Here is a 27,417-nt window from a genome sequence, read left to right as displayed (position 1 = left end):
TTCACATATTAAAAACAAGAACTTTTGCTTTTTTAAAATTCAGGCATGAAAGTCAAAGCAGAAGAACCAAATGTTTTGCTAGGTGGATACCAAAAGAAGCAGAATGGGGAGAAAATCAGAAGTAGTATTTTTTGAGTTTTCTTAGAATGAAATATTCTTAGTGTTGTATGCTTCTAAGCTGTATGGAAAAAGTGTTATAATCAATCTAATTGGCTTTTGTTATACTTAATTATTTTTATTATTTACAAATGAGTTTGTACAGACTTCAAGAGGTGATATTGCCAAATATTTTTAAATGCCTTTCATTCCATATAAAAAAAGAATTGGAAAGGAATATGCACATCATTTACGATTCCTCTAGAAAGTGTTTTAAGTATTTTTTTCCTTAATGTGTAGCTTATTCTATAAATGGCAGTATAGATAGCTATCTGTCTTTTCACTTGGAATCAAAGAGGAGCTCACTGCAAAAATCTGCTGGTTCTGGATGAAGTTTTACAGAAATAGGTGTCCCAGCTGGTTGGCCTAGGGTTCTTGTGAAAAATTGGCTCAAAGTATAGCTGGCTCCCTTTTCTCTGCAGGCCATGTAACTTTGTGACAAGAAAGCAAAAGGAGGGCTGGGGAGAATAGCCATCCTTTATTCGGTGAAGGTGGAAAATACAGTGAGGAAGGATGAGGAAGAATCTGAGGTAATTTAATGACTTCTTTGCCTCAGTCTTTAATAGTAAGACCAGTTGGCTTCAAGATCCCCAGCCCTTTGAGCTGGAAGACAGGAACAGGGAGCAGAACAAACACCTGTAATCCAAGAAGAAGTAGTCAATGACCTGCTATGCAACTTTGACACCCACAAATCTATGGGGCTCAACCCCAGGGTACTGAGGGAGCTGGCAGAAGGGCTCAGCAAGCCACTTCCAGTCATTTACCAGCAGCAGTGTGAATGTCCCAGGTGACTGGAAGTTGGATAATGTGGCACTTACCTACAGGGAGAGCCAGAAGGAGATTCCAGGGAAGTCCAGAGCTGTCAGCCTGACCTCAGTGCCTGGAGGTCATGGAGCAGATCATCTCCAGTGCCATCATGCAACGTGTACAGGACAAACAGGAGATCAGGCCCAGCCAGCAGGGGTTTACAAAAGGCACGTTCTTCCTGACCAACCCAGTCTCCTTCTGTGACAAACTGGCCCCCTTAGTGGATAAGGGAAAGGCTGTGGGTGTTGTCTACCAAGACTTAAAGTTCTTGACACTTTCTCCCACAACATTCTCCTGGAGAACCTGGCTTTCCATGGTGTGGATGGGTGTCCTCTTTGCTGGGTTAAAAACTGGGTGGGCAGGCCCAGAGAGGTGGTGGTGGATGGAATTGCAACCAGCTGGTGGCTACTCAGTGGAGTTCCTCTGGGCTCAGTACTGGGGCTAGTCTCAGTCTGGCTAGAGTTCCTCTGGGCTAATCCTGTTCACATTTTTTATCAGTGATCTGGAGGAGATCAAGTATGCCCTCGTTCAGCTCACAGATGACTCCAAATTGGGCAGGAATTTTGGTCTACTGGGGGGTAGAAGGTTCCACAGAGGGATCTGGACAGACTGGATCAATGGGCTGAGGCCAATTGTCTGAGTTTCAACAAGGCCAGGTTCTGGATCCTGCGCTTGGGTCACAACTCCATGCAATGCTACAGGCTCGGAGAAGACTGGCTAGAAAGCTGTCTGGCAGAAAAGGAGATGCTGGTTGACTGCCAGCAAAACGTGAGCTAGCAGTGTGTCAGGAAAGTTTAGCTTGAATACTAGAAAAAAATTCTTCCCTTTAAGGGTGATCACAACTCAGAACAGGCTGCCTAGGGAAGTGGTTGAGTCTCTATTCATGGAGGTGTTTTACAGACATGTAGAGGTGGCATTTAGGGACATGATTTAGTGATGGACATGACAATGCTGAGTTTAAGGTTGGACTCAATGATCTTAAAATTCTTTTCCAACCTAAATGATTCAACGATTGTAAGATCTGCCTGCTGGAATTAGGTTTATTTACTAAAAGTTGCATAACTTCCTGGTGGTCTCACAGCCCTAATCAACTGATTTTTGCAGTAGCAGAGATGTGTCCCTGCTGAGTGTAGTGGTGGGAGCTTTGCCAATACCCTTGCACTTCCACCCCACACCTGATGCGCGGTGTGTTCTGAACTGAGAAATTCAGTAAACCAAGTGGTGCATGTTCTGCATGGCTACTCATCACTGCGGTGCAGTGTCAGCTAGCCATGTCACACTGAGACAATTAATCGATTTGAATAAATGGGGAAGTTTACAAAACAATTAAGGAACCTTGGACACGACACATTTTCAGGCAGCATGATATTTTGTATTTGATTGTGATTTGTGCAATCAGGGCTCTGTTATGCCTGAAAGGTAATGAGTGTAAATTGAGAAGGAGAAAGGAAGCATATTGAGAAGTGTTATATACAAGTCCAAGGATACTACTGAAATGTTGACTTGCTTCAAACAGTACATATACATCTGGAACATATTACTGTAGCTCTCCTCTAAGAGAGGTCCAAAGCAGGTAAAGGAGGTTTATTCCAAGATAAAAAATAAATATTACAAAACCCCCACTTTTTTTATTGGAACTATTCAAAAAATGAAATATAACTACTACTTAAATCAGTTGAAGTGTATCATAAATAATGCATTAAATATTCCATCAAGAAATAACCACAAATTCAGGTTACTGAAGCAAGCAATATAAAAAGTCAAAGTGTAGCAAGAAAACCTGTTGGCATTTTATCTCGAACTACAAAATGTGCCCATTCTCTACTTCTAAATTCACAAGTTGAGCCCTGTACAATGTCATTCCTCCATACTTTTTATTTCCCTGATTGTAAACCTTGGATTTTACACAGGAGTTACTTGACTAATAGCAAGTGCTCACTTTCCTTCCGGGACCAAGCCTCCATCTTAAATTATAATGATATGTGCTGTTCACTACAAGAAGGGCTGAATTATATGTGGAAGTATTAAGTAAATAGTTTGTGGTGAGGCTGTCATAGGTTTCTTCTCAAGGAAGCCAATTGGTAAGGACTTAACATATTTTAGAGATATTTAAGATACTATATGATGGTATAAACTGAATGTGAAAGAAAAAAACCAATAATTAGCATGATTCTAGCAGTGTACAAGGGAGGTGGAGGGAAAGTAATTCAAACTACTGGTGCCAGTATGATTTATTAACACTGAGAAGCACAGCACTTCTGCAGCGTAACTATACTACTAAGTGCCATAAAACCAAATCATTATATGATGAAAAAAGCCCCTTTTCCTCTAATTTAAATTTAGATTTATAGTTGTGAATTGTAACCATGCAGATTAATCTAATTTTGGTTTTATCATAAATTATGTAATAAAGCTTCATTTTCTGGCACATTCCCCACCTACAGGCAACAACACTTATTTCTAAAGTAGTCCAGCAATCTTACTCTGAGTAAGATCTGTGCTCACTAAAGACTATAAAGAACCTTTGTATTCACTGAGTGGATTAGGTAATTCTTTGTCTCTTGCATTCTGGTATAATTATTGTCTCATTGAAGGACTAAATGCATTGTAATGATATCCTAAGGCTTTATTTAAATCTGTCTTCCTCCATTATGACTTTAAGATATTTTCAAAATGCAGGAATGGGATGTAGTCATTGTGAATGCATTTTTTAAGACAACTTGTGCACATGGACACAAGTTTGACAGGTGAAACATTTTGACAGGTTTTAAATAGCATATGTGTCTGAGAAACATTGCTGGTAACTAAAAGTTCTGTCAGAGTAACTCCTGTGGTAAAAATTTACAGCAGTAAGTTTCCCTGTATGTGTGAGCTCGGAAAACTGGTCCTGTTTCTCTGTCTCTGTGCCTGCTTTATTTGTATTACTCTATTTCACTAGTAGATTTTAGACGGGAGTGTCCCACTGAAAGAAGCAATCCTGTATGATAAACACTGTTCATTGAAATATCAAGCCATGGCGTTTTGTTATGGTTTCTAAAACACTTAAACCAGTTTATTTCAGGCAGTTGTCATATTTTCTTTGTCCATCTTTTTTTCTTGTTTGAAGTAGAATATTCACCTTTTGCTGATACAAGAAATTAATTATTTGTTTTTCATATGGTATTTTGACCCATATTTTAAATGCTTTTTATTTTTTTATAGGTCCTCCCATGCCATCCTCCTCATCTAGTCCATCAGTTACTGAACATTTACACTCCCCTCCTCCATCACCCAATCTCCATGACAACCAGAGGTGGTTATTAAGTAATAATGCCAGCCAGCCAGTTCAGGACTCTGATACAGATGAGGACTATACTGCCGGCTCATATCTAGTGCAGACCAGTGATAATCCAGTATCTGTCCCAGGTCATGGTAAGAAGAGGACACTTTGTCCATAGTTTAAATACCCTTTTATTTTCCATCTTCTTAAGAAATTGTCTAACAAAACTTAAATATATCAAAATGACTCTGTATTTTAAACTGGTGTTTCCTTAAATGCCACAAATTGTCCTATTTTACTGTAAGATGAGCAAGAGTAGAAAATAACAGTTAATGTAGAAATTCTTGTCTAAGTTGTTTAACAGGCAATGCTTATGTGAAGCAGTAGCTATTAATCGTTTATGATGTAATGTAGTTTTTAGCAAGTGACTAACCTTTAGTTGTACATTTTAAAGGGTAGACTGAAGTTGGTTAAACTGTCATGATATTTAGCTTCAGAATAATGTAAAAGTTGTCTTTTACTACCTCGTCAAGTTCAGCAGGTTCCAGCCATTCCTTTCATTTCCCAAGGGAAGGACAGCAGGATTTTTTTTACTGGATAGTACTTTTTTACTCAAGACTGTGGAAGAAAGCTCTAAAGAGAGCTCTAAAGAGATGACATGAGGCAGTGGTGGCTTCTGGGATGTATGTTTCCACATTTCTCTTCCTTCCAACCAGTATAAGTAAGCAAAAGGAGTGACATACTTTAAACACCAATGCCTGCTTAAACATTGTGCCCAAAAAAACCACTTTTTTTATTTTTCTTTCTCTTTCATCTTCTTTTTTCTTTTTTTCTTTTCCTCTTTCTTCTTTTCCTTTTTTTCTTTTTTTTCTTTTTTTTCCTTTTCTCTATTTTTTCTTTTTTTCCTTTTGATATGAAAAAATACATTAGCCACAGGTTTCCATTTCTGTTGCATGACTGAACAGATTTTCTTGGTATAGGCATAGGCACACTGGAAGAATAATTTTTTTAATTCACAGCCCTTCTCAGGTAGATCAGCAAAGCTTGGAACAAGCCACTTCATATTCTAAGAACCATTCCTGTGTTTTGATTGTTAAAATCTCACCTACAGATGAACCACTAGAGGGGGTATGGAGAAATATTTTTCTGCAGATCGCACATCAGCTGATTGGACAGAATGATTTTGCCAAGCATGGCACTACATTTGAGCTTCTCTTCTTAGCTTTGAGTGGAGTTTTGGTGTTATGTCTAAAAAGCCAGTCTGCTAAGAGCACTCATGTATGTGAATTTGACACATTTGGATTAAGTTATTTAAAATTGATGATAACTTTGTCTTTGCATGTTCAACTTGCTCAGTATTTAATCTGTGAAGAACTCAAAAAATGGTTATGCATTGTCATAATCAGGGTATGCTATGCTTTCTTTTATCTCTAGGAATATGAAATCTGTTAGAAAATACATGCATTATCCAAAAGGTCTCCTGATTTAGTTCAATAAGTCAATATATTTAGATTACTATACCCTCCAACCCTTCTTTTATAAATGAAAAATGCGAAAGCAAGACAAAACTGCTAAAAATTTTGAATAATTGGGATGATCTGCTTGCATCTCTTAGGAAGCTAGTAAGTGTTCATCATTCCTCTAGATTTTGGTCCTTTTGCTGCTTCTGAAATTTTGAACAGTTGCTTGCCAGCGAGTTTACCAACCTTCAGGAATGTTCCTTAACCTGTTCCACCCCAGACAAGCTAAATTAATTTCATCTGATCCTCTGTCAAGTCAAGTCTCAGCCTTTTAGCAGAGCAACATCAGAGGGGTTTTGTTGACAAGTAGGACCGGAGTTAGCACCGTGGTATTTGTTGAGACAGTTGTTCTTTGTAAGACTTTTGCTAAGCAGGAGGAAACCCAGTGCACTCTGCAAGTATGTGTTCTTCTTCCTTTTCCCTCTCCCCACTGTTCTCCTCTACCTGCAGATATCTGATATTCACCCCTTCAGTGTATATGTGTGGTAGAACTGTTTGCAGTTCCTGCTGTCAAGTGATCTTTCTCTCCAAAAGATTAGACTTGTTTTCAGAAGTGCTTCAGCTTGCTAACCACGGATACTGTATGTATAGGGACTGCCATAATTTAAGTCAGGCTTGTTGCTTTTCTGCTGGGTAAGGAGAAGATCATAGGTGTTCAGGTAGTGGACTTGCATTTCTACAGCCACCTGCAGAACGAGGCTTTGTGTTACTGGAAGAAAGATTCCTTTCACTCAGCACATAAATGAATATTGCTTGGATTATCTACCTGATTTGCTTATGGTTGGTTTCTCATAAGATATGCTGATGACCTGTTGGTGGGGGGAAAGTATGTTCATTGTAAAACAGGGAAAAGCAGAATATAGTAAGTGAGCTACAACTTTCTTCTACTTGGCGATATGCATGGTTGTGTAATATTGCACTGTAGGATGTGGATCTCTCTAATTCTGTGCTATTAAGTCAATATCATTTAACTGTGGCCTTTAGAATGCTATTATTTGATTATTGCATTTTCTTTAGCTAAAATGGTCAGTAATGCAGCATGTGTAGCACTTTCACAGAAAGAAGTGAACAACTTTTCACTAGTTGTCTTTTCTTTTGCATCTTCATGTAAGCTTTCAATGCTATCTAATCTTAATGGGTTTAAAGTAAGTCCAGTGCCACATTCCAGATGACTTTGTCCAGTGTTTATGTTGGCAGAGAATGGGGAATCACTGCTGAAGCATTTAGGGATAAAAAAGGTGCTGACTGAAAACAATTATATTATTGAACTGCTTTCAGTTATATTGACTTTATTTGAATAGTAAGTTGAATTAACATCATCTTAGTCTATTCAAACATCTGATTGTTTTCCTTTAGAATGAGTTCATTTGATCAATGTATTTTATTTGATTGGCTCACTTAAAATTTAGAGTATCTGAATATGTGTGTAGAGTTATATTACTCTATGATGCTGGGTTTGATTAGCGTGTTTTGTTAACCAATGGGAATTAGCATCCTTTTCTGGAATTAGCTAAAGGAGCAAAAAGAATTAGTACAATGAGTTATCAGATGCTCGCCATAGAAGCTAAGGTCTCATGGAGATATTACTAGTAGCTTTAAAAATTCAGATCAAGTGAGGACTGTTGTGGACAGTTTAATAGGAATAATTTAATTTCTCTAAGAGCAGTGTGTTAGTAAGTAGTGAAATTCAGGAGGAGATAAATTTTAGGACTATCAGACAACTCTTCTTTTAGACAGCATCTCTAATTCTACTTGTTCCTCTTCTTCAGGGTGCAGCTCAGTAGATGAACTGTTCCAGCAGTCAGTCTGACTGCCCACTGCTATCAGAACAATTTATGTATTACATTTATTGTTTTTAGAAAGAGCAGCAAAATGGTTTATAATGAACAGGGACATCTGAATACATATGCAGGGAAATGAAACAGTTGTTAAGGTGAGAGGGAGAGTAAACTGGAAGCTGAGAGGAAAGGATTCTTAAATGTGATTGAGTTGGAGGGCTTCCTTATGTCACTAAGTCTGCTTATAAAAAGTAGAAGTCATGTAGTATCTGTATTTAGGCATCTTGATAAGTTTCTTAATCTTGTTCCATGAAAACTTACAGATTATTCAGAATTTGGACGGGAATTTATTGAAATTAGTAGTAGCTCATCTTTTAACACAGAGTTTAATATAATAAAAAACGAAGTGCTAAATTCTTAGTTTAAGCAGAGAGTATGAAGACAAGGTATAGTTAATATTTAATGCTTACTACTGACAATGAAATTGAAGAATCTGAAGTAGAAACTCAGATTTGAGAATTTTTACCCCTAAATTGGAAATATTGTGGGAGAACCAGAAAATGCAAAATAGGAAGTATGTATTTCACAGCAGCAATTGTATAGTGCATTTGAACATCAAGATTCTCATGTTTCTTAATAACAGTTTGTGATGATAGTTTGTGTGGTGGGAAGATCTGAAAGAAATTCAGTATAACATAAACTGGTTTCCAGTTGTCCTTGATCAAGGATCCGCCAGGTAATGTACAATAAAAAAGATTTTACTCCAGCCACATGGGAATTGCAGATTGATGGGCTTTTCAGTTTAAAATGGCTATGCCTTCCTACAAATTTGGAAATCTAGAGCACAACTCTGAATTCAAACTTGTGAAAGAGAAAAAGTAATCTAATAAAGCTGGTGGAATGAAAAGGTATTTGAACTCTCTGCATTCAGAGGTCTCATTGTAGGACATGTCACTCTACAGACACCAAATGTGCTGTGGCATAATTCTCCTATAAATTGAGGACTTTATTTCATGATGATTCATTAGAACTTGAAGGAAGAGCTTATACAAAAGTATCTGCCATACAGAAATTATTGTTTTTATTACCCCACAATGTCAAGAAGCCAATGTCAGAACCTTTTCCTTTTGTACAGGTACCTGAGGGAATAGGTGCCCAATGCTCAAGGCTAGCACTAGTAAAGACCAGATATAACACATGTACAGATCATAGATGTGACTTTTATTAGGTGTTTGTTAGGGGTTTTTTACTCTTCAGATTTTCCCTCCATCTCATGTTTTCTGCATAAATCCCACTGTTCATGTATAAGCAGCATGACTAAACAATCTGCCTCACTTCCACCTTTTTCTTTCACCAAGAGCAAAATTAAATGGAAGTGTGATTGGAAGTGTGCACAGGGATTTGTGCTATAAGTTAGTGGAAGATGCCTGTAACTTTTAAGGCATCTTGTCTTCCCTTGCAGCTCCTGTCAGGGCGGGAAGAGGAAAACAGGATTTTTCCCTTCATACCCAACTGGCTTGTGAGAATGTTGGAAATAACCTGTGAATATTGAAGAGGCCCATGGCAAATCGAGTCTTAGCCAATGTGGAAGTACCTTGTTTGGCTTTTTGGTAGTCCTGCTTTAGTGCCTACTAAACACTTCCCAGTCTTTCCTCCATCTCTGCTTTGCCGCAGTTCCTTCACAAAGGAAATTGCATGTACTGGTGAGCTAGAACCTGGCAGCCAGGCTGTCACCAGCCATGTAGTTTCACAGTAGGAGGAGTTCTTTTGATTTCCTAGAATGTTCTTAGTAGGAGGAGATCTACTAGGTCTCCTACACAAGGATCATCAAGCCTAGCTTTTAAGTGGATGGCCCACACAAGGATTGAACCCGCAACGTTGGTGTTACCAGCCCCATGCTCTAATGAACTGCATTTTAGTAGTTCAAGTTATTGGGGAACAAAAGGAGAGGGAAGGGGGTGTGGGGGGTGTTCTAGGACACAAGGAAACAAAATTGAGGTCATGAGATTAAATGCTTTAAAGCTCTTTAGGTTTTTCTCAGTGGAGTACATATATTTACTTCTTTTCCTTTTCATCATTCTCAGAACTGTCAGTCATCTGGAATCTCTGATGGTATCCACATGCCTTATTTTCATTGTTGCCTTACACATTGTTTAATGAGATTTTTATCTCTTATCTCATAAATCATGATAAATTAAATTTTGTCATTGTTGTACCAGTACACGCAATTTGTCCTCAGGTCTGACACTGACCCTGAGACATGTTACATGAAAAATTAACTCAGACCTGTTTGGTTTGAAATACTCCATGATAATAAATTAGGATTAATAGTTCAGACCAGGAGGAGTTGTATTGAAGAACATCGTGAGGATATCCTATAATCTCAATTTTATTTGACATCCTTATTAGTTATATGGATGAGTAAAAATGGCACTAAAGATTTCCCAATGATACTAAATAGCAAGTGTTCTGAGTGCCAACTAGAGACAAAATGTTAATAGAAGAGGGCAAGGAAAGATCATTAATTGTATAGCCAGAAACTAATAAAGTGAAATTAGAACTGAAAAATGCAAGCTGGTCTGAAGTGCAGTGTTTTCAGGAAAAATCTAAGGAGAAATGGTCATAGAGAATTTTAATTAGGCATTAATCTGCAGCATGGTCTGACTCACGAGTACTGGTTGAGCTGGGTATATAAATATATCAGTAAAGAGGGATTCCTAGGCATAGCATCAATGGAATATAAGTTTAGAATTCAGACATCTGGCTGAAAGTTCTTATCAAATTCTCTTATTGCTCTTTATTTTACTGTTCAGATATATGTGCATGAAAACAATTATGAGGTTAGAGGTATTACTATAGGGGAATAGGTAGGAGATTTAGCTGTGGCTTACTTAGTATGTGGCCTAAGCAGTAATTAATTGCTGGCAAAGAGAAGCTAATAACCAAAGATAGAATGGAACATGTTGCATGTGGTGTGGGGATGCAATTAAAAGTAACAGGATGAAAATAAGGAAAGGAAAGATTAGGCACATGGTTAGGAAAAACTGTTTAGCAGTGAACCACATTAAGATATCAGTCTGTCCCAAGGAAGTGACAGAAGCTCTGTCGCTTTGTAACATGATATTAAAACAAACAAAAATATAACTCATACTGCTGAGAACAAATCTACATTCAATTAGGAGAAGGTGAACTGAGATAACCTCCTGGAGCTTTCTAGTGGTGCTTGTGTGTATTTCAGATCAGGTATATGTGAGCTTGTACTTTATGACAGAGATTTTCTTACTAAGCTATGGCTACGCCTGTTAGGTTGGCAGCCTGCATGTTGAAATGCATTGCCTGTTTAAATGGAACAGAAAATTATTTGTCCTGTAGCCCAGACCTCACTCTGAAATTGTCCAGACCTTCCACAATAAATCATTTGCAAAACAGCCACTTTCCCTTCCCACGTACTAGACCATTTTATATCCTGCAAAATTACAAAATAAGATTCCCAGTTCTCAGTGAAAACTGCCAATGTCTTCTGGGCATGTACATATTCATGTAAATATTTTGTAAGCAAAAATGTTTGATACCCATAAATTCTCAATGCCCGCGATGCTGAATAGAGGTACTTGACAAGCTTTCTGTAAATACAGAATAAGTTCATGTTATAAAAATACATGCTGACTTTTTTTCTCAGGCCAGAGACAGTTTTGTTTCAGCCAGTGTGTAGCAATGCTTGCAGCCTTCCTTGGTAGCTACAGAAGCACGTAAATCTCTTATGGTCCAAAGTCAGACATTGCAGGAAGGCAAATATCTTTCAGGAACTACAGATCAACAGATTTATCTGTTCCTCTTGCTTGGGGCAAATGTAGTTGCCTTAAAAACTTGAAAATTGTGTTTTGAATGCTAGCCAGTTTATTTTTTATCTTTTTGATATTTGATTTCAATTTCATGAATCCATCTTTTTATCCTTTCATTGGTTTTTAAGCCAAAATTCTGTCAACATTGTTCCCTTAATGTACAAAAATGTACATTTGTTCTGTTTAATTAAGCATTCAGTCTGTTTGCCAAGAGCAAATTACAGTTCCCCAGTCTCACCCTCACCCCTCCAAAATCAAATTTTGCAAAGTGGTGGGCAATTACTTCTCATATCTGATTGTTGTAAGTCATGCTTTGCTCCTAAGAGATTTTTGTAGTTTTCAATCTCTTACTATGTTAATTAATAGAAGAGCCAAGACCCAATTATTTCTCCTCAGATTGTGGCCTTCGTAGCCTTCAAAGAACAGTCTCCCCCACACCTCCTGTATCATTAGCCGCAAAATATCTTTGCAGAGATGATTTTGGCCTTTTCGCAAATCAAAGGATTCAGAGTGACAAATTATCCATCTTATACTCGAATGCATGCCAGATGGGACAACCTGCCAACTGTGCATCGTAGTGCGGATATGATCTGATATGGAGACATTTTCTCCACTCCTCCTTCCCCATCAAAAATCATATTACAAAAAATCAGGCAGTTTAAGAAAATCTGCGAAGATGAATTCATTCTGAAATACAGTGAAACATAAAAGCAGTTTTACTGAAGGAAGCACGCTGCACCCAAATGTCAGCTCACTTAAGTGAACTAACGTGTACCTGGTGCGATGGATGAACATAAGAGTCAAAAATGCATCCTTCCCTCTTGCCAGTGCTTGCACACACATCGTTTCCTTTGACTGCTTGATTACAAAGCAGACATTTCCTAATTGCAAGATAAGGAGCTTGAATTTAAATTGTCACAGTTTAATGGAAGAATCCTGAAGTCGCAATCAGGAGCAAGGATGTACTGCTCTTGTGCAGAGAGTAGGCTGGAAGAAATTTATTGTAGAAATTAATCTGTAATACAGAAGGTAAGAGGACAAGGAAACAGTTACATACAGGGGGTTTATTTTCATTATAAATTACAAATCTGAGGACTTCACCCAGGTACTGTTTATGCTGACTTCCAGAAGGACAAATATTATGTGAGTGCACAGCAAATAACTTGTATAACATCAGGAGCAGATGCAAGTGTGTTGCATCATCTCATTAAGCTCTTTTTAATTTTGATTTTTCATTTTTTTTTATTTTGGGGAAAAGTCTAGTATTTTTAACTCTATACTGCAATGCAAAATCTTTTTTTTAAAGGCCATTTTTAGAAAGGGAGGACTCAAGATCTTACACATGTTCCCATGTGTTCATCGTATGGTGGCAACAGTCTAAATTTACAGTTTTACAACCCTTTCTTATGAGCTCTAATGCTCACCAATCCTTGATGGATTTGTGAATACAAGAGTTCTTCCAGAAACATAGAATGAGTTGAAGATTGTGAGTTTTTAATAAAATCTTGATTTTTTTTTTTAATATCTAGTTTATTCTATAGTTCCAATGATTGCTACAGCCCTATTCTGTGCTTTTGTGGAATTGCTGTTGGATTAAATGGAAGTTGCTAGTGGAGGTTAATACAGAAATCTGGTCATTGTGATGCAACTGCAATATATGTTTTATTCTATTGTGTTAAAAAGTTCCTGCAGCAAAAAACGCAGATCATTTGACAAAATTTTTTGAAATTCTGATTTGTCTTCTCATCGCCTTTTGGTTTCCAGTTGAAGTCTGTTCTCAGTAGCTGTAAGTTGGAGGATCATGTTTCAGTGCTTTAAACATGCTGCTTGCTGAAAGTGAGCAGGACTCTTATGAAATTCAGCTGGCAGATGCTTGTTGCAGTCTTTCATAGGAGGAATGGTAAGGATTTTGTGCTTGAGTCACTAAGCAAAAAAAATAGTGTGCATTGATGATTGTGAAAACCATTATCTCAAAAGTTGCTTTGAAAAGTGAAGGGCTAAACATTTGTCACCTTTAACATGCTTTATCTTTTTAAATATTATCAATAGTTTTAATAGCCTAAGGACTGTGCTTAAAGCATGAGTCTTCTGCTCTTCTCTCTCATATACAAAGAATTTCTCCATTTAGTATCTTTCTGTGTCTGACATAGCATTGACATGAATTTATTTGTCACTAACCCATTAGGAGTACACAGGAGTAGTAACCCTGCTTTTTAAGGATGCAGAGATCTGACTAGAAGGCACATCAGCCTTCCTTTCTCATGCAAGCCAAGGATTCCTATTGTCAGATGCAGTGGGCATGAAAGCAGCAATTTTACAGCACAAAAACTCCAATAACATTTACTGCGGTTGGCTGAGATTGCAGTGCACACAGGCACTGCTCAGTCTTGGTTGCTTAAGCACCAGCTTCCCTTGGCTTTTTGCCAGCCTGTACGCTCCAAAGAGACAAGTCCTTTAAGGCGAAAGAGTTTTCCTTGTAACTTGCTTTGGGGTAAACAGACCATTCAGGCATAGTTTATTGCATTACATACTTGACTATGCATCCTGGAATGCAGCAAAGTAATTGGTAGCATTATTTTAATCGTTAGAATTCGTAGGTACGAGAGATGGTCTCTGAGCCAGGGAGGGAGGGGAAAGAAAAAAGTAAGGATGTTTCTGCCTGCTAAGTTGCTGATCATTTATTACAAAAGACTAAAAATATTCTCTCCATGGGAATTCTGTGTGTTTACACCAGTATCCCTGCTACAGTTACAGTAAACAGAATTAATTTGCCTCTTTTTGCTATTCTTCTCTTGAAGATAAATCCCATAACAGTTAGTAGCAAGATGCAATGTCAAAGAACAGTTCTGTTTATGTAACAGGATGCTTTGTTGTCATTAAAAAAACCAAACAAAACGAAGTCCTCAATTTGGAAATACTGTAATCGCAGAATACTTGCAAATTAAAAGGAAGTCAGTTACTGTAAATTTTGCCATCAATCCAACTCATCTTTGTGTTGAAAGATACTCTGTTTTGCATTAATCAGCAGTAAACTTATCCCATTATTGCCATAACCTGCAGACTTTACATGAAATGGTCTCTTAAATATTATTTTATATGCATTTCTTGAAGCTTCAATTTAACACTGCAGTAGCTATTCAAACAACATACAGTGGAATTTATTTGTAATAAAGCATATATCTGAATATACAGGAGGCTGACTTATCACTGAGTACAAAATATCAGCTGCTGCTGGTTGAGTCTTGTAGTTCATTCAGAAAGGCTCAAGGAAGAGTAAAGCTTTCCCTTGATTTTGTCACTAGCAGTTGGTGTGAGGGGACTTGTTTTTCTGTTCATTCTTAAATGTATAGAAACCACAAGGGGTTTTTTGTTGAATGCTTCCTTCTTTCTCCTCAGCAGCATCCTAGATTGTGTTCAGGAAAGCTTTAAAATACTGTCTGTGGCATTTCTTGAGTCTCTGGGTTACTTTCTGGTGGCTTGTCCTCTGCAGAGTGGTGAAAAGGTGAGGCTAGGGGTGACCTTGCACCCCCATCTCTGTGTACACCAGCTTCGAAATTGCTTCAGAAAACAAGTGAAGCACTTCTAATGAATTGCGCTTTTGAGTCTTTGAATCTGCACAGCGTCTCCATCAGGTTTTTACAGCTGGACTCTTCCTGTAATTGCTACTGGGGTGAGATGCACAACATGGGGTTGTGGAGCTAAGTACTCACATTGTTTTACTGGCCAAAAATATATAACATAGAGGGAGCAACAGACTTCATGGAATTCACACTTCTATATCTTCATGTTCTTCAACCCTTTCCGACATGCTGCTGATTTGCCAGCAGGCACTCTAGATGGGGATTAAAGGAATGGAAAAGCTAAGATATGGTTTCTTAAAGCAGCAGTATATTAGTAAAGAAGTTGTTTGTTATGTCTGATATATGTCAAAGATCTGTTTATTTTTATTGCTACTGAAAAATTAGAAAGAAGCACTTCACTGTTTTATTGTTGACATTGGAATATATAGTAATGCTCAGGAAAAAAAGTATTCACCCATAGAAACAATAATTGATACCTTATAATTTTCAGTTTCCAAGTACTTTAGCTCTTAATGTGCCTTCAGATATTCAGCATTTGTGGTGTATTTACGTGGATAATTCAAAAATAATAGGTCTTTTTCAAGTCTTTTTTGTGCATTTTTCAAGCACTACAGTATAAAGGTTACTTATGCCTTGTAATGTATGGTTTTCAAAATTTCAAAATTCACTGCAATATTTTTGTTCAGATGTCCTTCTTGTTCTATTGCCTCAAGGCCTTTAATCAGTGGTGTGTAATATGGAATATTTTTCTGTTTGTTTATAGTTTTATATGAATAACTCAAAATAATTGGCATCAGAATGCACCACAGCATCATGTATGGATGTCTTCTTCACTGAAGTTGAATTATTTCTTATTTTAATCTGGTCTCCCATTTAAAAGGATGTCTCTCCTTATTGTAGTGAATTCTGGCTACTATTATTTACCTAAGCCAGTAAACAGGAAGGCAGAGGTGGAGGATAGATTAGATATTTTTACAACTCCTTTCTAGCTTCTAGAAAGCCCTCCAGAATGAACTGCCTTGCAAGCCTTCTGGACTGGAGGCCCTGAGGGACTTTCCTAGGCAGGGTGGAGGAATCAGCCAGTTTTGAGCCTGAAAGGGAAATACTTCCTTGCCCTATTACAGAGATTTATACAGTTAGCTAGACATTTTAAATAGCTAGTTTTGTACAGAAAGACCAGCAGAATAACAATCAAAACAGTACAGGCTGCCTAGATTCATCTAGTTGCTTTATTGTTAGTAATACTCAGATCAACATTTGTTAAATAAATTTATCTGAAAGTTCTTTTGAAACAGTCTTGAGTTTTGGGTGCAACTTCGCTTCATTGTCATACAGTAACTTTCTATGATCATGGCCACAACAGACCAGATATTTTTTCCCCCTTTGTGTATATAGAATTCCTTGAGAAAGAGTTAAAATTCAAACTAGTAAAGAATGAAATGTTTATACTTGGTCATTTAAACCACCTATGTCTAAAAGGGAAGTGTTCTGTAGTACCAGTTTTGTGTTAGGGAAGTTGGGGGAGCTTCCTTCCTTCATGTGTGCTTTAGCAATGTTGATGTTCTTGTATGGTGTGCTGCCCCAGATTTAATCTGTTCTGTCATATCTTAGGAAGAGAGTGTGACTATCTGTTTTGCACCTGGAATCTTAAACTACCATGTATTTATGTATTTTTGAGTGATGGATAGAATACTGCTTCTACAAAAAGTTCAAGAAATTTGAAGGCAGAAAGAAAATGCAGAGAATGATTAAAAGATTGTTCAAGGGGGAGCTATGTATGGTTGGTAGTATATAATTTTTCTGACACTAATCCTGAAATAATCAAATGTGAATACTAAATAGTCTATAAACAATGCACTAACCTTTCATCTTAGTGATGATGATTAGTGATTCTCAACTTGCACAAGTGCAAATAATGTCTTATATCCTGGCAGAATTAAGTTGCAGTTAATATATGCATATGTTTCTATTTCCTGTTACTGCACTACCATGATTACAACAGAGCTGGAAACAAATTTAAAGAAATGTGAAAAGCGTATTCCTGTGGTTACAAAGACTTGAACAATTCAGTGGCATTTGGAGGCAGCCTTTGGGAAATCCTCTTGAGAGGTATGAAGTACAGGAACCTCTAGATGCAGTGCTCTTTCACAGTTGCATCAGTGCTGTTTGGTTCTTTTGGAGATGTTGAATAGTAAAGGAAAAAAGTAGTTGTAGATGCACTATTTCTACCACTCAAAACTTGCTCTCTGCTGATGTAAGCACCAGCCAGCTCCTTTGCCATGATTTCTGCCTCCAAGTGCGAAGCTGTTGCTTTGAGGGTTAACAGTGCTAAAATGGTGTGCTGTTTGCATTGCCCCTTGCCATAGCTGTCTGTTAATAGTGACCGTGAGATAGGAGCCAAGCCAAGGGGTGATGCAGCACAGCCTCTGATTTGAATCCACAGAATACATTAGAAAACTAGATCCCCTTTTTGTGGTGTATTTGTTGTTTGCCACCATAGGAATAAAGATTTCCATTGCTGCTGTGGAATATCAGTGGAAAACTAAACATACAAATAATGGGACTGCTCATCTGCACCCCGTATCAATTTCTGAAGTTGTTGAGGTGGCTTACTGAGGAGCAGGCATGACTCCCCCATTCCGCTAGCAGCATATGCAACTGATATGGGGATATTTTTTTCTGATACCATGCATCATCTTTGAAAAAAAGGCAAGGAAATGTTCTTTTTAGGCTCTTTCAGACCCAAACTGCTGGTAGCCACCTTGAGGCAAAGCAGGAAAGAAATGAGTGTGGATGGGAAAGCAGAGGTTGTCCTGGACTCCTCTGCCCTTAACTTCATCCTTCATGACTCATCTGTTTAATGCTCCTTAAGCAGTCAAAAAGTGCTGAGGAATGCCATATACTCAAATCTACAATTAAACCGATGCAAACAGGCACGAGCCTTTAACTCCCTGAAGTGATCTGTATGCCATGGATATGATATTTTTTTTGCCTTTTTATTCTTTGGAGAGATTGGGTATTGGGTTTTTTCCTCTTGTTCTATCTTAGTTTTAATCCTTCTTATCCTTTAAGTGTGCTCTTTTAATTTCTTCCTTTCCCTCTTTTTGCCCTTCTTCTTTGAAAGCATCTTTTTCTTATTAAGTCATTTAACCTTTATTAGACCATACCATGCCACTCCATCCTAGTTAGTACTTTCTCTTTTATCCCTTTTTCTCTTTTTTTAATGGACTCTTTTCATATCATTTTCTCCTTGTTCAGGCTTCCTACGTCCCCTTCCTCGTTCCCTTTGTTGTTCTCTCCATGGGACAGGTAGATCTCATGAAAAGGTGCTTTGTTCAGAATGTATCTGCCTTGGGGCAGCTATTTAATGAAAAAATCAGCTTCCACCCCATGCTCCTATCCCTCTGAAGCCCGATGCAATAAATGCCAATTACAGTTCTACATAATTAAAGTAACCATGTCATGTTTCTTTCTTAATATTAGTGTCTTCACATTAAAGAATGCAATGCTATGCAACGTGTATGTTTTTTTGAAACAAAAAAGAGACAATTTTGCTCCTAATCCATATTAAAACAGTTGTAATCTAGAATTTTCTTTAACCCTTCTGTTCTGAGAATAGTCTAGACATCTGTAGAAGGATCAGCAAAAACACAAACACGAGTACTTAAAAGTGTAGTTCCTTTATAATTGGGGATGAAAACTGACATCCTGCCTGCTTCTGATCCTTCTTACCGTCTTGTGGCAGGAAAACTATTAGAAGAGATGAAAATTGTTAAAAAAACCCACAAAGTCTTTTCTCTTGATGGCTGCTTTGGCTGTTGGGAGAATTTTCAGCTGCAGACAGGCCAGAAGATACAGAAAAGTATCAATCTTATGTGCTTTTAACAGAGCAGGATAATCTTAACCTTTTGGGTGCTAGGCTACTTATCTGCCCCTGGGAACTGAGATATTCCTCGATACCTTAATAGCCTTACAAGAGGATTAAAAGCAGAAATTACTGAGATGTTGGTACTGGTAATGGCACTAATTTCCACAAATGTGACCATTTTTGCTGTAGAGGGTAGTTGGTTTCAGACTTCTTGGTGAGATGCTCCCACTTGACCTGAAATATTGGAGTCTCTAATGTGTGTGTTTGATATGAAGAGGCTCTTTACACTCACTCTGTGGAAGTTAACATCTGGATTTGTGCTTTTCTCAATCTTTTTTACTTCCACTTTGTACAGTTTTGTAGGCCTGCTGTTAATGCATAATATTGTGCAAATGGCTAGATTTTAATAGCTGAAGCTAACAATTGGTGCAGAAAGAAAAATCTGTTCTATAAAGAAGGCTCTTATTCCCCCAAATGTTGTTAATATTATTAGGTTATATTTTAAAATTAATATATTTAACAGTCAAATGTCAACTCTGGAATTTCAAATTTTTCTGAAGAAATTAATGATATAAATGAACTACTGAAAGCAGTATAGAAAGGGTGTTCTCTGCAGTGTTTCATGTACACTTCATCCCATTAGAGAAAGTATTTTTGTTCAAGAGGTGAAAGGCAGTCAGCAAGCAGGACTTCAACAAAAGTGCTGTGTGTAAAAATGCTTTTTGCACAAGTGGAGGGACATAATATTAGAGTGGCATCAGGATATGATTGCAGTGACAGTGGCACAGTTATGTCTGCATGTGAGATGAATGATTAACTGTTGGACAAAGGATAAAAGAGTTTAAAAGTGCTGGAAAAAACATGCAGCGTTTTTCCTACAGTATGGAATTTTTACACAAAAGAAATAACCTGTCTGGACACGCACCACTGCCTTAGTGGCTCTCACATCACAGACAAGTGAGATCACACCTGAGGATGTTTTCCACCCCTGAAGGAATGCATGTCCTCAGAGAGAGCTCAGTTGCACTTTATCCAGCCATTAATTCAAAAGTTACCTTCCAGCACCCCAGCTGGTTTTCCAGCAGTGTCTGAGGGCCCTGTGCTGCCTCCCCACCTGCTCCAGGTGCTTCCTCTCGGCTGCCTTTGTGCTTCCCTCTTTTTACTCAATTTTGTTTTAAACATCTTTCATCATTCTTTCTTCAGTATTTTATTATTCCCTTGTATGCTAGTAGAAACATCTTCAACTTGTCTGAGTGCTTCTGTCTGCATATTTGCCATTGTGCTTTTTTTTTTCCTTTCTCAGATGTTTGCGTTTTTAAGGGACTTTGTTGCATAGGGGCTTTTTTTTTTTTTAAGGAAGGAGGGCAATTTAAATTGCTTTTCTTAAGGCACAAGGAAAGTAACTTTCTTTTTTCATCTCCTGTCATATTTTAGAAACATGTGAGTATTTTACTTGTGATTATATTATTGGTTTATCATTCAGTAGGTTCTCGATCATATTTCTCAACTGTATCTATATTCAGTATGTCATTATTATGTCTACGGAGCAATAAAATTCTGTGCAACAGGACAATGTGAATTACCTGGAGTATATTAAGATTTACGATGAATCACATAAAGAACTGTGGGGGGAAAAAAGAAATAGTAGTTTTCTTATTATTAGAATCCTTCACATCTGCATGGCCCTTTAATTTTTTTTAATTATAGATATTTTCTTCTGTAGTTTCCTCACTCTGTGTATAGAAAGCAGATACGCTGGCTCTACAGAAATAACGACCTTGCAAAGGAAAGACCTTACAAGAGTGTAATTTCTGTTCATTAATAGATAAGTTTGAACTGATTAATGACACCAATTTTGTATCTCTGAACTAATAGCTTGAGTTATTGTTTTCAAAATTGTTCATATTTTATTGGCTGTTTATTTTCTATTACATTGCTTTTCAGATTTATGGAAAGTACTTGGAATTATTATATCCTTCATTTGATGCAATGAATATATTTGACTGGACAGCTTTATGCATTCAGTGTTACGTGTTTTATTTTGCAGCTGAAGACCAATTTCTTAATTGCTCTTGTGTGTGTGGTTGTTTTGAGGTCTTTTTCTAAGCTGCTGTGAGGATTTGCGTTTACATATCAGATGTGAGGCTAAGTCTATGATTTCACAAGTTAGAAGTCTCAAGCAAGCTTTCATTAGCTCCTCTTGTAGTTTTGAAGATTGCAACTTGCCATTGCACTGTATACTTGCAATTGAATTTTAAACAATAATTCCTAGGTCAAAACTCAGTAGCTGTTAATACAGAAGAAAAATCTTTGTGGAAACTTTTCCGAACTGTTAATTGAAATTTCCATGGAAATTTCTTGCTCTGGACTGCTAAGAGCAAAAACAAGAAAGGAATACTTTTCTGCCTGGGGCTTTTGTGGTCATACACCATAGAGATAGGAGCTGTATAGAAATTTAACTTTGTCTTTTATAGACTGCACTTTGTGTTTAGTCTGAACCCAATGATTTTAAAACATCATTGTAAGAATGGTAAGAATGTAAGGAGTCATTTTTCTCTTGGAAGTAATAAACATGCCACATCCTTAAAAGACAAAGTGTGAGACATAGCTGTAGTTGCTCAGTTTTGGTGCCAAGAATAAGTGGCTTGGAGAAAGCTTAGCACCCTTATCCCTAGGGAGATGTAAGTTGTCACAGGCAGCACCAGACACAGTAACTTCTCACTTGTGTGCTGCTAAACAGTAGGGACATGTCACAAGTATAAAAGACATTCATAAAGTAACAAAATGCATTTCTGACATGTATTTCTATTTTTATTAACAGTAAGTTTGTATATGCACAAATACCTAGAGTATGATGTAAAATACTCATATTCCAAGAGCTGTAACAGTGCTGCAAGTATCAAACACAATATGATTTGTTCTTCATTCTGTAAGAGCAGATGTCTTTCCTAGAGCTGTGCTCCTCACTGTATTCTTATGTGATGCAAAATGAATTGGGAGTGAAGAGGGACCTTATTACTGTAGTAGTAGTAGTGAGATTGAACCTAGTAAATACCTTTCTTGAATGTTCTTTCTGGATATTTACTTTTCAAGTAAGATTTTATTTGCTCAGCAATGATTCTTGTGTGTGAGTTTTGCTGTTTCCACCAAAAAAGGTAAGTAAATGTATTAGAGGAATGGTGGATATGGTTAAGCTCAGGCTTTAATGAAATGGCCTAATTGATAGACAGTGAGAATACTTTAAATGGGAGTAAACTCATCTGCATAGAAGCTAGTTTGCTCTTCTCTTTTGTTCTGTGTACACAAACTGGAAAACTCAAAGTGCATCTTTGTTTAGTGAAAGTTGTTGCTGAGGTAGAAGACGCACAAACCAACTAGGGTTGGCTTTTACAGCTTAAGGACCAGTAACCAGAATTACCATGTTTTTATCAGTAAGAAGAAACTGTTAGAAAGCTGTTTAAGACTACTGGAATTAGCAAAAGTCTCCACATTAATCAAACTACTGAGCACTAACTGTAGAGGGAGTAAATGTGGCATCTTTGCCTATGTTCAGCAAAGATCTGTACCAAGTACAGTGCAATTTGGAGTATCTGGAGGGTTTATCGTGTCAGAGTTCACACATCCTGTTGTACCTGATGAATTGACCACCTGGGACTATGAAAACTGACATGAGATTAGCTGTACATGTAACTGTAATGGAAAACAACACTGGCATGAGCAGCAGCACATCAGCCATCATTTCTTTCTTGGGATTTCCTAAAGAGAAGTAGCATAATCTCTCACTTCAGTATATGAGTCATTTACTTTGATGGCCCAAATGATTTTCATCTATATTCTCACCGTGTGACAAAGATTCAGTAGTGTCCCCATGGCCTACATTTGGGCGAGGATTGAATATAAATGGTCATAAAGGAAGAGTCATGCCTCTGGCAGATGTGATGTTTTTTCTGCAATTTAATGTTTTGGAGACATGATAAATAATAATCAAATGGCGTTTGCTTAAAGAAGCTACAAAGCTCCTACTGGAAACAATGAACAAGATTTATATCAGGTCTCTGAGCTTGAATGAGGCATGGGCCCAGGGGCATTGCAAGTGCCTTCATTTTATATACTTTCCTACTAGTCTGACTCACCCCCCAGGTTACTGTCAGAGCTAGTCAAAACCAGGACATGTTCATCCATGTGGTTGTCTGCTGGCCAAGGCTAGACTTTGCATGGCAGCAACCTCAGCCAGTTGGGTTCTAGAGAAAGTATATCCATTGTGATTCATGGGATAAGGGTGTAAGTTTCTTGTATCTAGACTTCCAGAATTTTTAGGTCTGGCTGGCAGCTGCATGTCATGGTTTAACCCCAGCCAGCAACTAAACATCACACAGCCACTTGTTTACTCCCCTATCCCAGCAGGATGGGGAAAAGAGAATGTGTAACAGGAAAATGGAGGAAACTTGTGGGTTGAGACAAGCAGTTTAATAGTTGACATAAAATATAGTAAGAAAAACTAAATCGTAATAAAAAGGAAAATAACAAAGATAAAGATAAGTAAAGCCCATGAAAGACAAGTGATACAAATGAAAATAATTTTGCTCATCACCAACCAACTGCTGCCTGTCCCTGAGCAGTGCCTTCCCAGCCAACCTTGCCGCTACTTTATATGCTGAGCATGACACCCTATTTTATAGAATATCCTTTTGACCAGTTTGGATCAGCTGTCCTAGCTGTGTCCCCTCCCAGATTCTTGTGCACTCCCAGCCTCCTCACTGGCAGGGTTTAGAGAGGAGCAGAAAAGGCCTTGCCTCTGTAAACACTAAGTAATAATTAAAATATCACAGATTTATAAACACCGTTTCCAGCACAAATCCAAAGCATAGTCCCATACTGTGAGGAAAACTATCTCTATCCTGGCCAAAACCAACAGACTTGCAGCTTCTTTTTCCATTTAAGTCATGTCCAGGTCTCAAAAATTTCAATCCATCCTCATTAACCATGATGCCCATTAATTGTCATATAATCATAAAACCATAGAATGATAAGAGGTTGTAATGGACCTTAAAGATCATCTAGTCCCAATTCCCCCTGCTTTGGGCAGGGACACTTCCCACTAGACCAGGTTGCTAAAGGCCTTATCCAAATTGGCATCAAGCACTGCCAGGGTTGGGGCATCCACAGCCTCCGACAGCAACCTGTTTTGCTGTCTCACCCTCAAAATAAAAAAAATTCTTCCTATTATCTAACCTAAATTTCTCCTCTTTTTATTTGTACCCATTACTCCTAGTTCTGCCACTACAGTTCCTGATGAACGGGCCTTCTCTGGTTTCCCTTTAGGCCTCGTTCAGATACTGGAAGGGTGCTATGAGGTCTCCACACATCCTTCTCTTCTCCAGGCTGAACTACCCCAGCTTTCTCATCCTGTCTTCAGTGCTCCTCTTATCAGCCCTCCTCTGGACTTGCTCCAACAGTTCTACATCCTTCTTATGTTAGGAGCACCATAACACAGCACTCCAAGTGGGATCTCACCAGAACAGAGTAGGGGGAAAGAATCTCCTCCTTTGACCTGCTGGCCACACTACTTTTGGTGCAGCCCAAAGTTTGCTTGGCTTTCTGGACTGCAAGCACACAATGCCAGGTCTTGTTGAATTTTTCATCAATTATCACCCCAAGTCTTTCTCAACAGGGCTTGTCTCAACCCAGCCTGTAGGTGTGCCTGAGATAGCCCAGGTGCAGGACCTTTGATACAATATAGAGATACCATTCCTTTGGTTTGTGGATCACCCCTGAAAAGTGTCTGGTAAAAAGTCCTTAAATATCTACAAATGTCCACTGAGTTCCTTTAGTCCATGACTTGGTGCTCCATCTGTTCTAGTGGTCACTCGGGACAGGAGAGGGGATGTGTGCTGCATGGAGGTATTGGGCACCAAAGACATCTTAGGTGTAGTCACTACTGCATTGCAACTGCTTTTTTGAGGCTTGTCCTTCATTGGTGTAGTTAGCTAATACTATAGTAGTTCCTTTAAAACACAACTCAGATCATGGGTTACAACAGTTTAAATGTATATACATGTGACTCTTTACCCCTGGACCTTTTGGGCCAGTTTATAGGGTTTAACATTGCAGTGAACTCCTCCCCTTGCTCCTAGCTTGGCTAGCAACAAGAGATCCCAGATACAGCAATTCCCATAACATGCCAAAAAAATCATCATTCAGTTTTCCCAGTCTGGTGCATGATAGGGATGTGATATTCTCCCTCAATGCCATGTGTCTATGAGATTGTTTTGAAAATGAGTCCTGTGTTCTGATTCAGTTCATCCAGGGTGGTATGTGTGACCATAAAGCCTGCTTTTCCAGGCCCAGGATAGTATTCCAACCAGTGGCATGGGCTACACAGTATTTTTCCCACCATCCAGTGTCGCTTCCACCATTGTAAGCACATGGTTAAAAAGGTGCACGGTAATGTGATATAATCAGCCAGGCTTTCCCATATTATTTCAGCCTTCACCCTCTATACCAAAAAGGCTTTATCTGCTTTACTGGTTTGATTATGGGGCATATTTGACATTTTTGGATAACCTGTGCAATGGCATCAATTCCCTTCAGCCACAAGCCCATCTATCTCTTGCATGCCTTCCTAAATGTCCTGATGTGTCATTAGCCCATTCAGCTATAAAAGTAGCCCACCTTTATGTTCCCAGTCCAGCTCCATCTGAGCCACTTCAATTCTAGCAGTTGGGTCACCTGTTCATTCTTTCAGTGTTCCTCAGTGCCCCAGCTCTTGGGTACGTGAGCATCTTGTGAGGTACTTTTATAATCACATTCTCTACCTGAGCAACAATGTCTTGCCATAATTCAGCAGCCCAGAGGGGTGGGTGTATCACACCACTGTCGGTTGGCCTGCTTCCATTGCTGCAGCCACCACCACAGAGAGCTTGCCACCATCCAGGAGTCGGTACAGAGATAAAGGACTGGCCGCTTCTCTTGTTCAGCAAGATCTAAAGCCAGCTTCACTTCAAGTCATTTTGCAAACTGACTTGATTCACCTTGTCCTTCAGCACTTTTTGTGTCTTGTCCTGTAGGACTCCACACAGTCCAAACCAGTATACAGTAGGTATGCTGAAGATAAATTAGTCTTTGTCCTTTTCAGAAGTTCTGTACAGCTAGAAGAGGTTCTGAATATAAACCACTGAACATGAAAACACTTGAGATTTTCCATTTGTCTCTAAAGAAGAGCGTATAATACATGTAATGTGCCATGAAGAAGTCTATACTTAGGAAAATTCAATAGGTCTTCACCCAAATTTTACTGAGCGCTATAAAATATTTTGAAATCTATGCATGAAGCTTGTGATGTTATGGAATAATATTGCCATGCAAGCATCTTATTTTGTAACTGTTCTAGCAACTCAAAATAGCTCTTAGTTTTGGTTCAGTTTTTCAGTGGTACTGAGAGATTTGAAAAGTCTTGAGGAGACTATCTACAAAGTCAGGTTTTTACTCCTAAACATGTGAAAAAATTTTTAAAAGAGCAGTTTGGTTCAATGATTATTATTAAATGATAAAAACTAAAAGAGGAAATCTTGGAACTGAAATATACCTATTTAAAAATAAGTATTCACACATGCAGGGCTCTACCCTGTTTTCATTGCCAGTTTAGGCTACACAATTAATCAGTGCTTCTGTTATCTCGATAATCTGTCTGCTTGCTGCTGTAAATAACTTACACTTGCTGCTGAAGTTGCTGACAGCTATTTAGGCTTTCAGCTTTCAAAAACGCTTCTAATTGTACATGTTTGCAGCTTCTTAAAAGCATTTGCTTCTGAGATAATTTTTGCAGCTAATGTACCTCAAAGTCTTCCTGTTTGTTTGTATTTATTTTCTTTAGAGTTGTATTTCTAAAGTGTGAATCTCTCTAATAGATTCAACTCACCTGAGACTATAAAGTGACCCAGTAGCTTTTAATGAAAAAATATTACCTTGTTTGTGAGATTGCTGGTTTATCTTTGTGGAAGACAGGAGATTCTCCTGTAATGCCACATGTAACCTGTGAAACCTTGCACCTTGGGTAAGGATGTGCAGATGAAATTTTCACACTAATACCTCTATGGAGCCAGGAAACTGAGCTGCAGGGAATTCTGTAGGGAGCAGGTGGGATGGGTTACATGTGCTTTCCTACCCACAGATGGTGGAAATTTGAGCAGTATCAGAAAAAAATCCGGTGTTCTGAGTATGCCCTCCCATTCCCTGATGTGGCTGCAGTGTGGAGTCATCGCTCAGCAGGACACAAAGCCTACCCTTGCTCCACCTCTCTGCAAACACATTTGTCTGTGCAATTCTCATTGTAAATTTGTTCTGAGAGCAGAGGACATTTACACACAGAACATCTCCCATTTCAGGAGCAGCAAAGAGCTGTTGGTACATAATTGATTTCAGCAGCAAGACCGCTGGACGTAGGGGCTCTTGCTTGCTTGTGATCACACCACTGACTATGCCAGGAGTAAAAAAAGAGATTTCCTGACGTGCTCTGCTGCGAGCTTACCATGAAACAATTCTCCCTCCTCAAATGTTTGGTTTTAGCCCCCGGTGGTAGTTATAAAAGCATGTTAAATACCAGACTT

General features: G+C 38.3%; 1 protein-coding gene across 21 annotated transcripts in view; it reads left to right on the top strand.

Annotated features, from left to right (window-relative positions):
* Positions 1 to 27,417, top strand: part of TENM3 (teneurin transmembrane protein 3) — a 1,290,863-nt gene that overhangs the window by 1,115,365 nt on the left and 148,081 nt on the right. For 12 of the 21 annotated variants that reach the window (XM_054295903.1, XM_054295906.1, XM_054295901.1 and 9 more), the window contains one exon: positions 4,165 to 4,374. The exons of the other annotated variants lie outside the window; for them this stretch is intronic. In XM_054295903.1, coding sequence (XP_054151878.1) covers positions 4,165 to 4,374 — 210 coding nt within the window. The remainder of the gene's footprint in view (positions 1 to 4,164; positions 4,375 to 27,417) is intronic. 21 annotated transcript variants of the gene reach the window in all.

Source organism: Melozone crissalis, unplaced genomic scaffold, assembly GCF_028551555.1.
Source record: "Melozone crissalis strain CALT ecotype California unplaced genomic scaffold, PUWL_Pcris_2 ptg000006l_1, whole genome shotgun sequence".
Lineage (NCBI taxonomy): Eukaryota > Metazoa > Chordata > Aves > Passeriformes > Passerellidae > Melozone > Melozone crissalis.
This window is presented reverse-complemented; position numbering and strand designations above follow the sequence as displayed.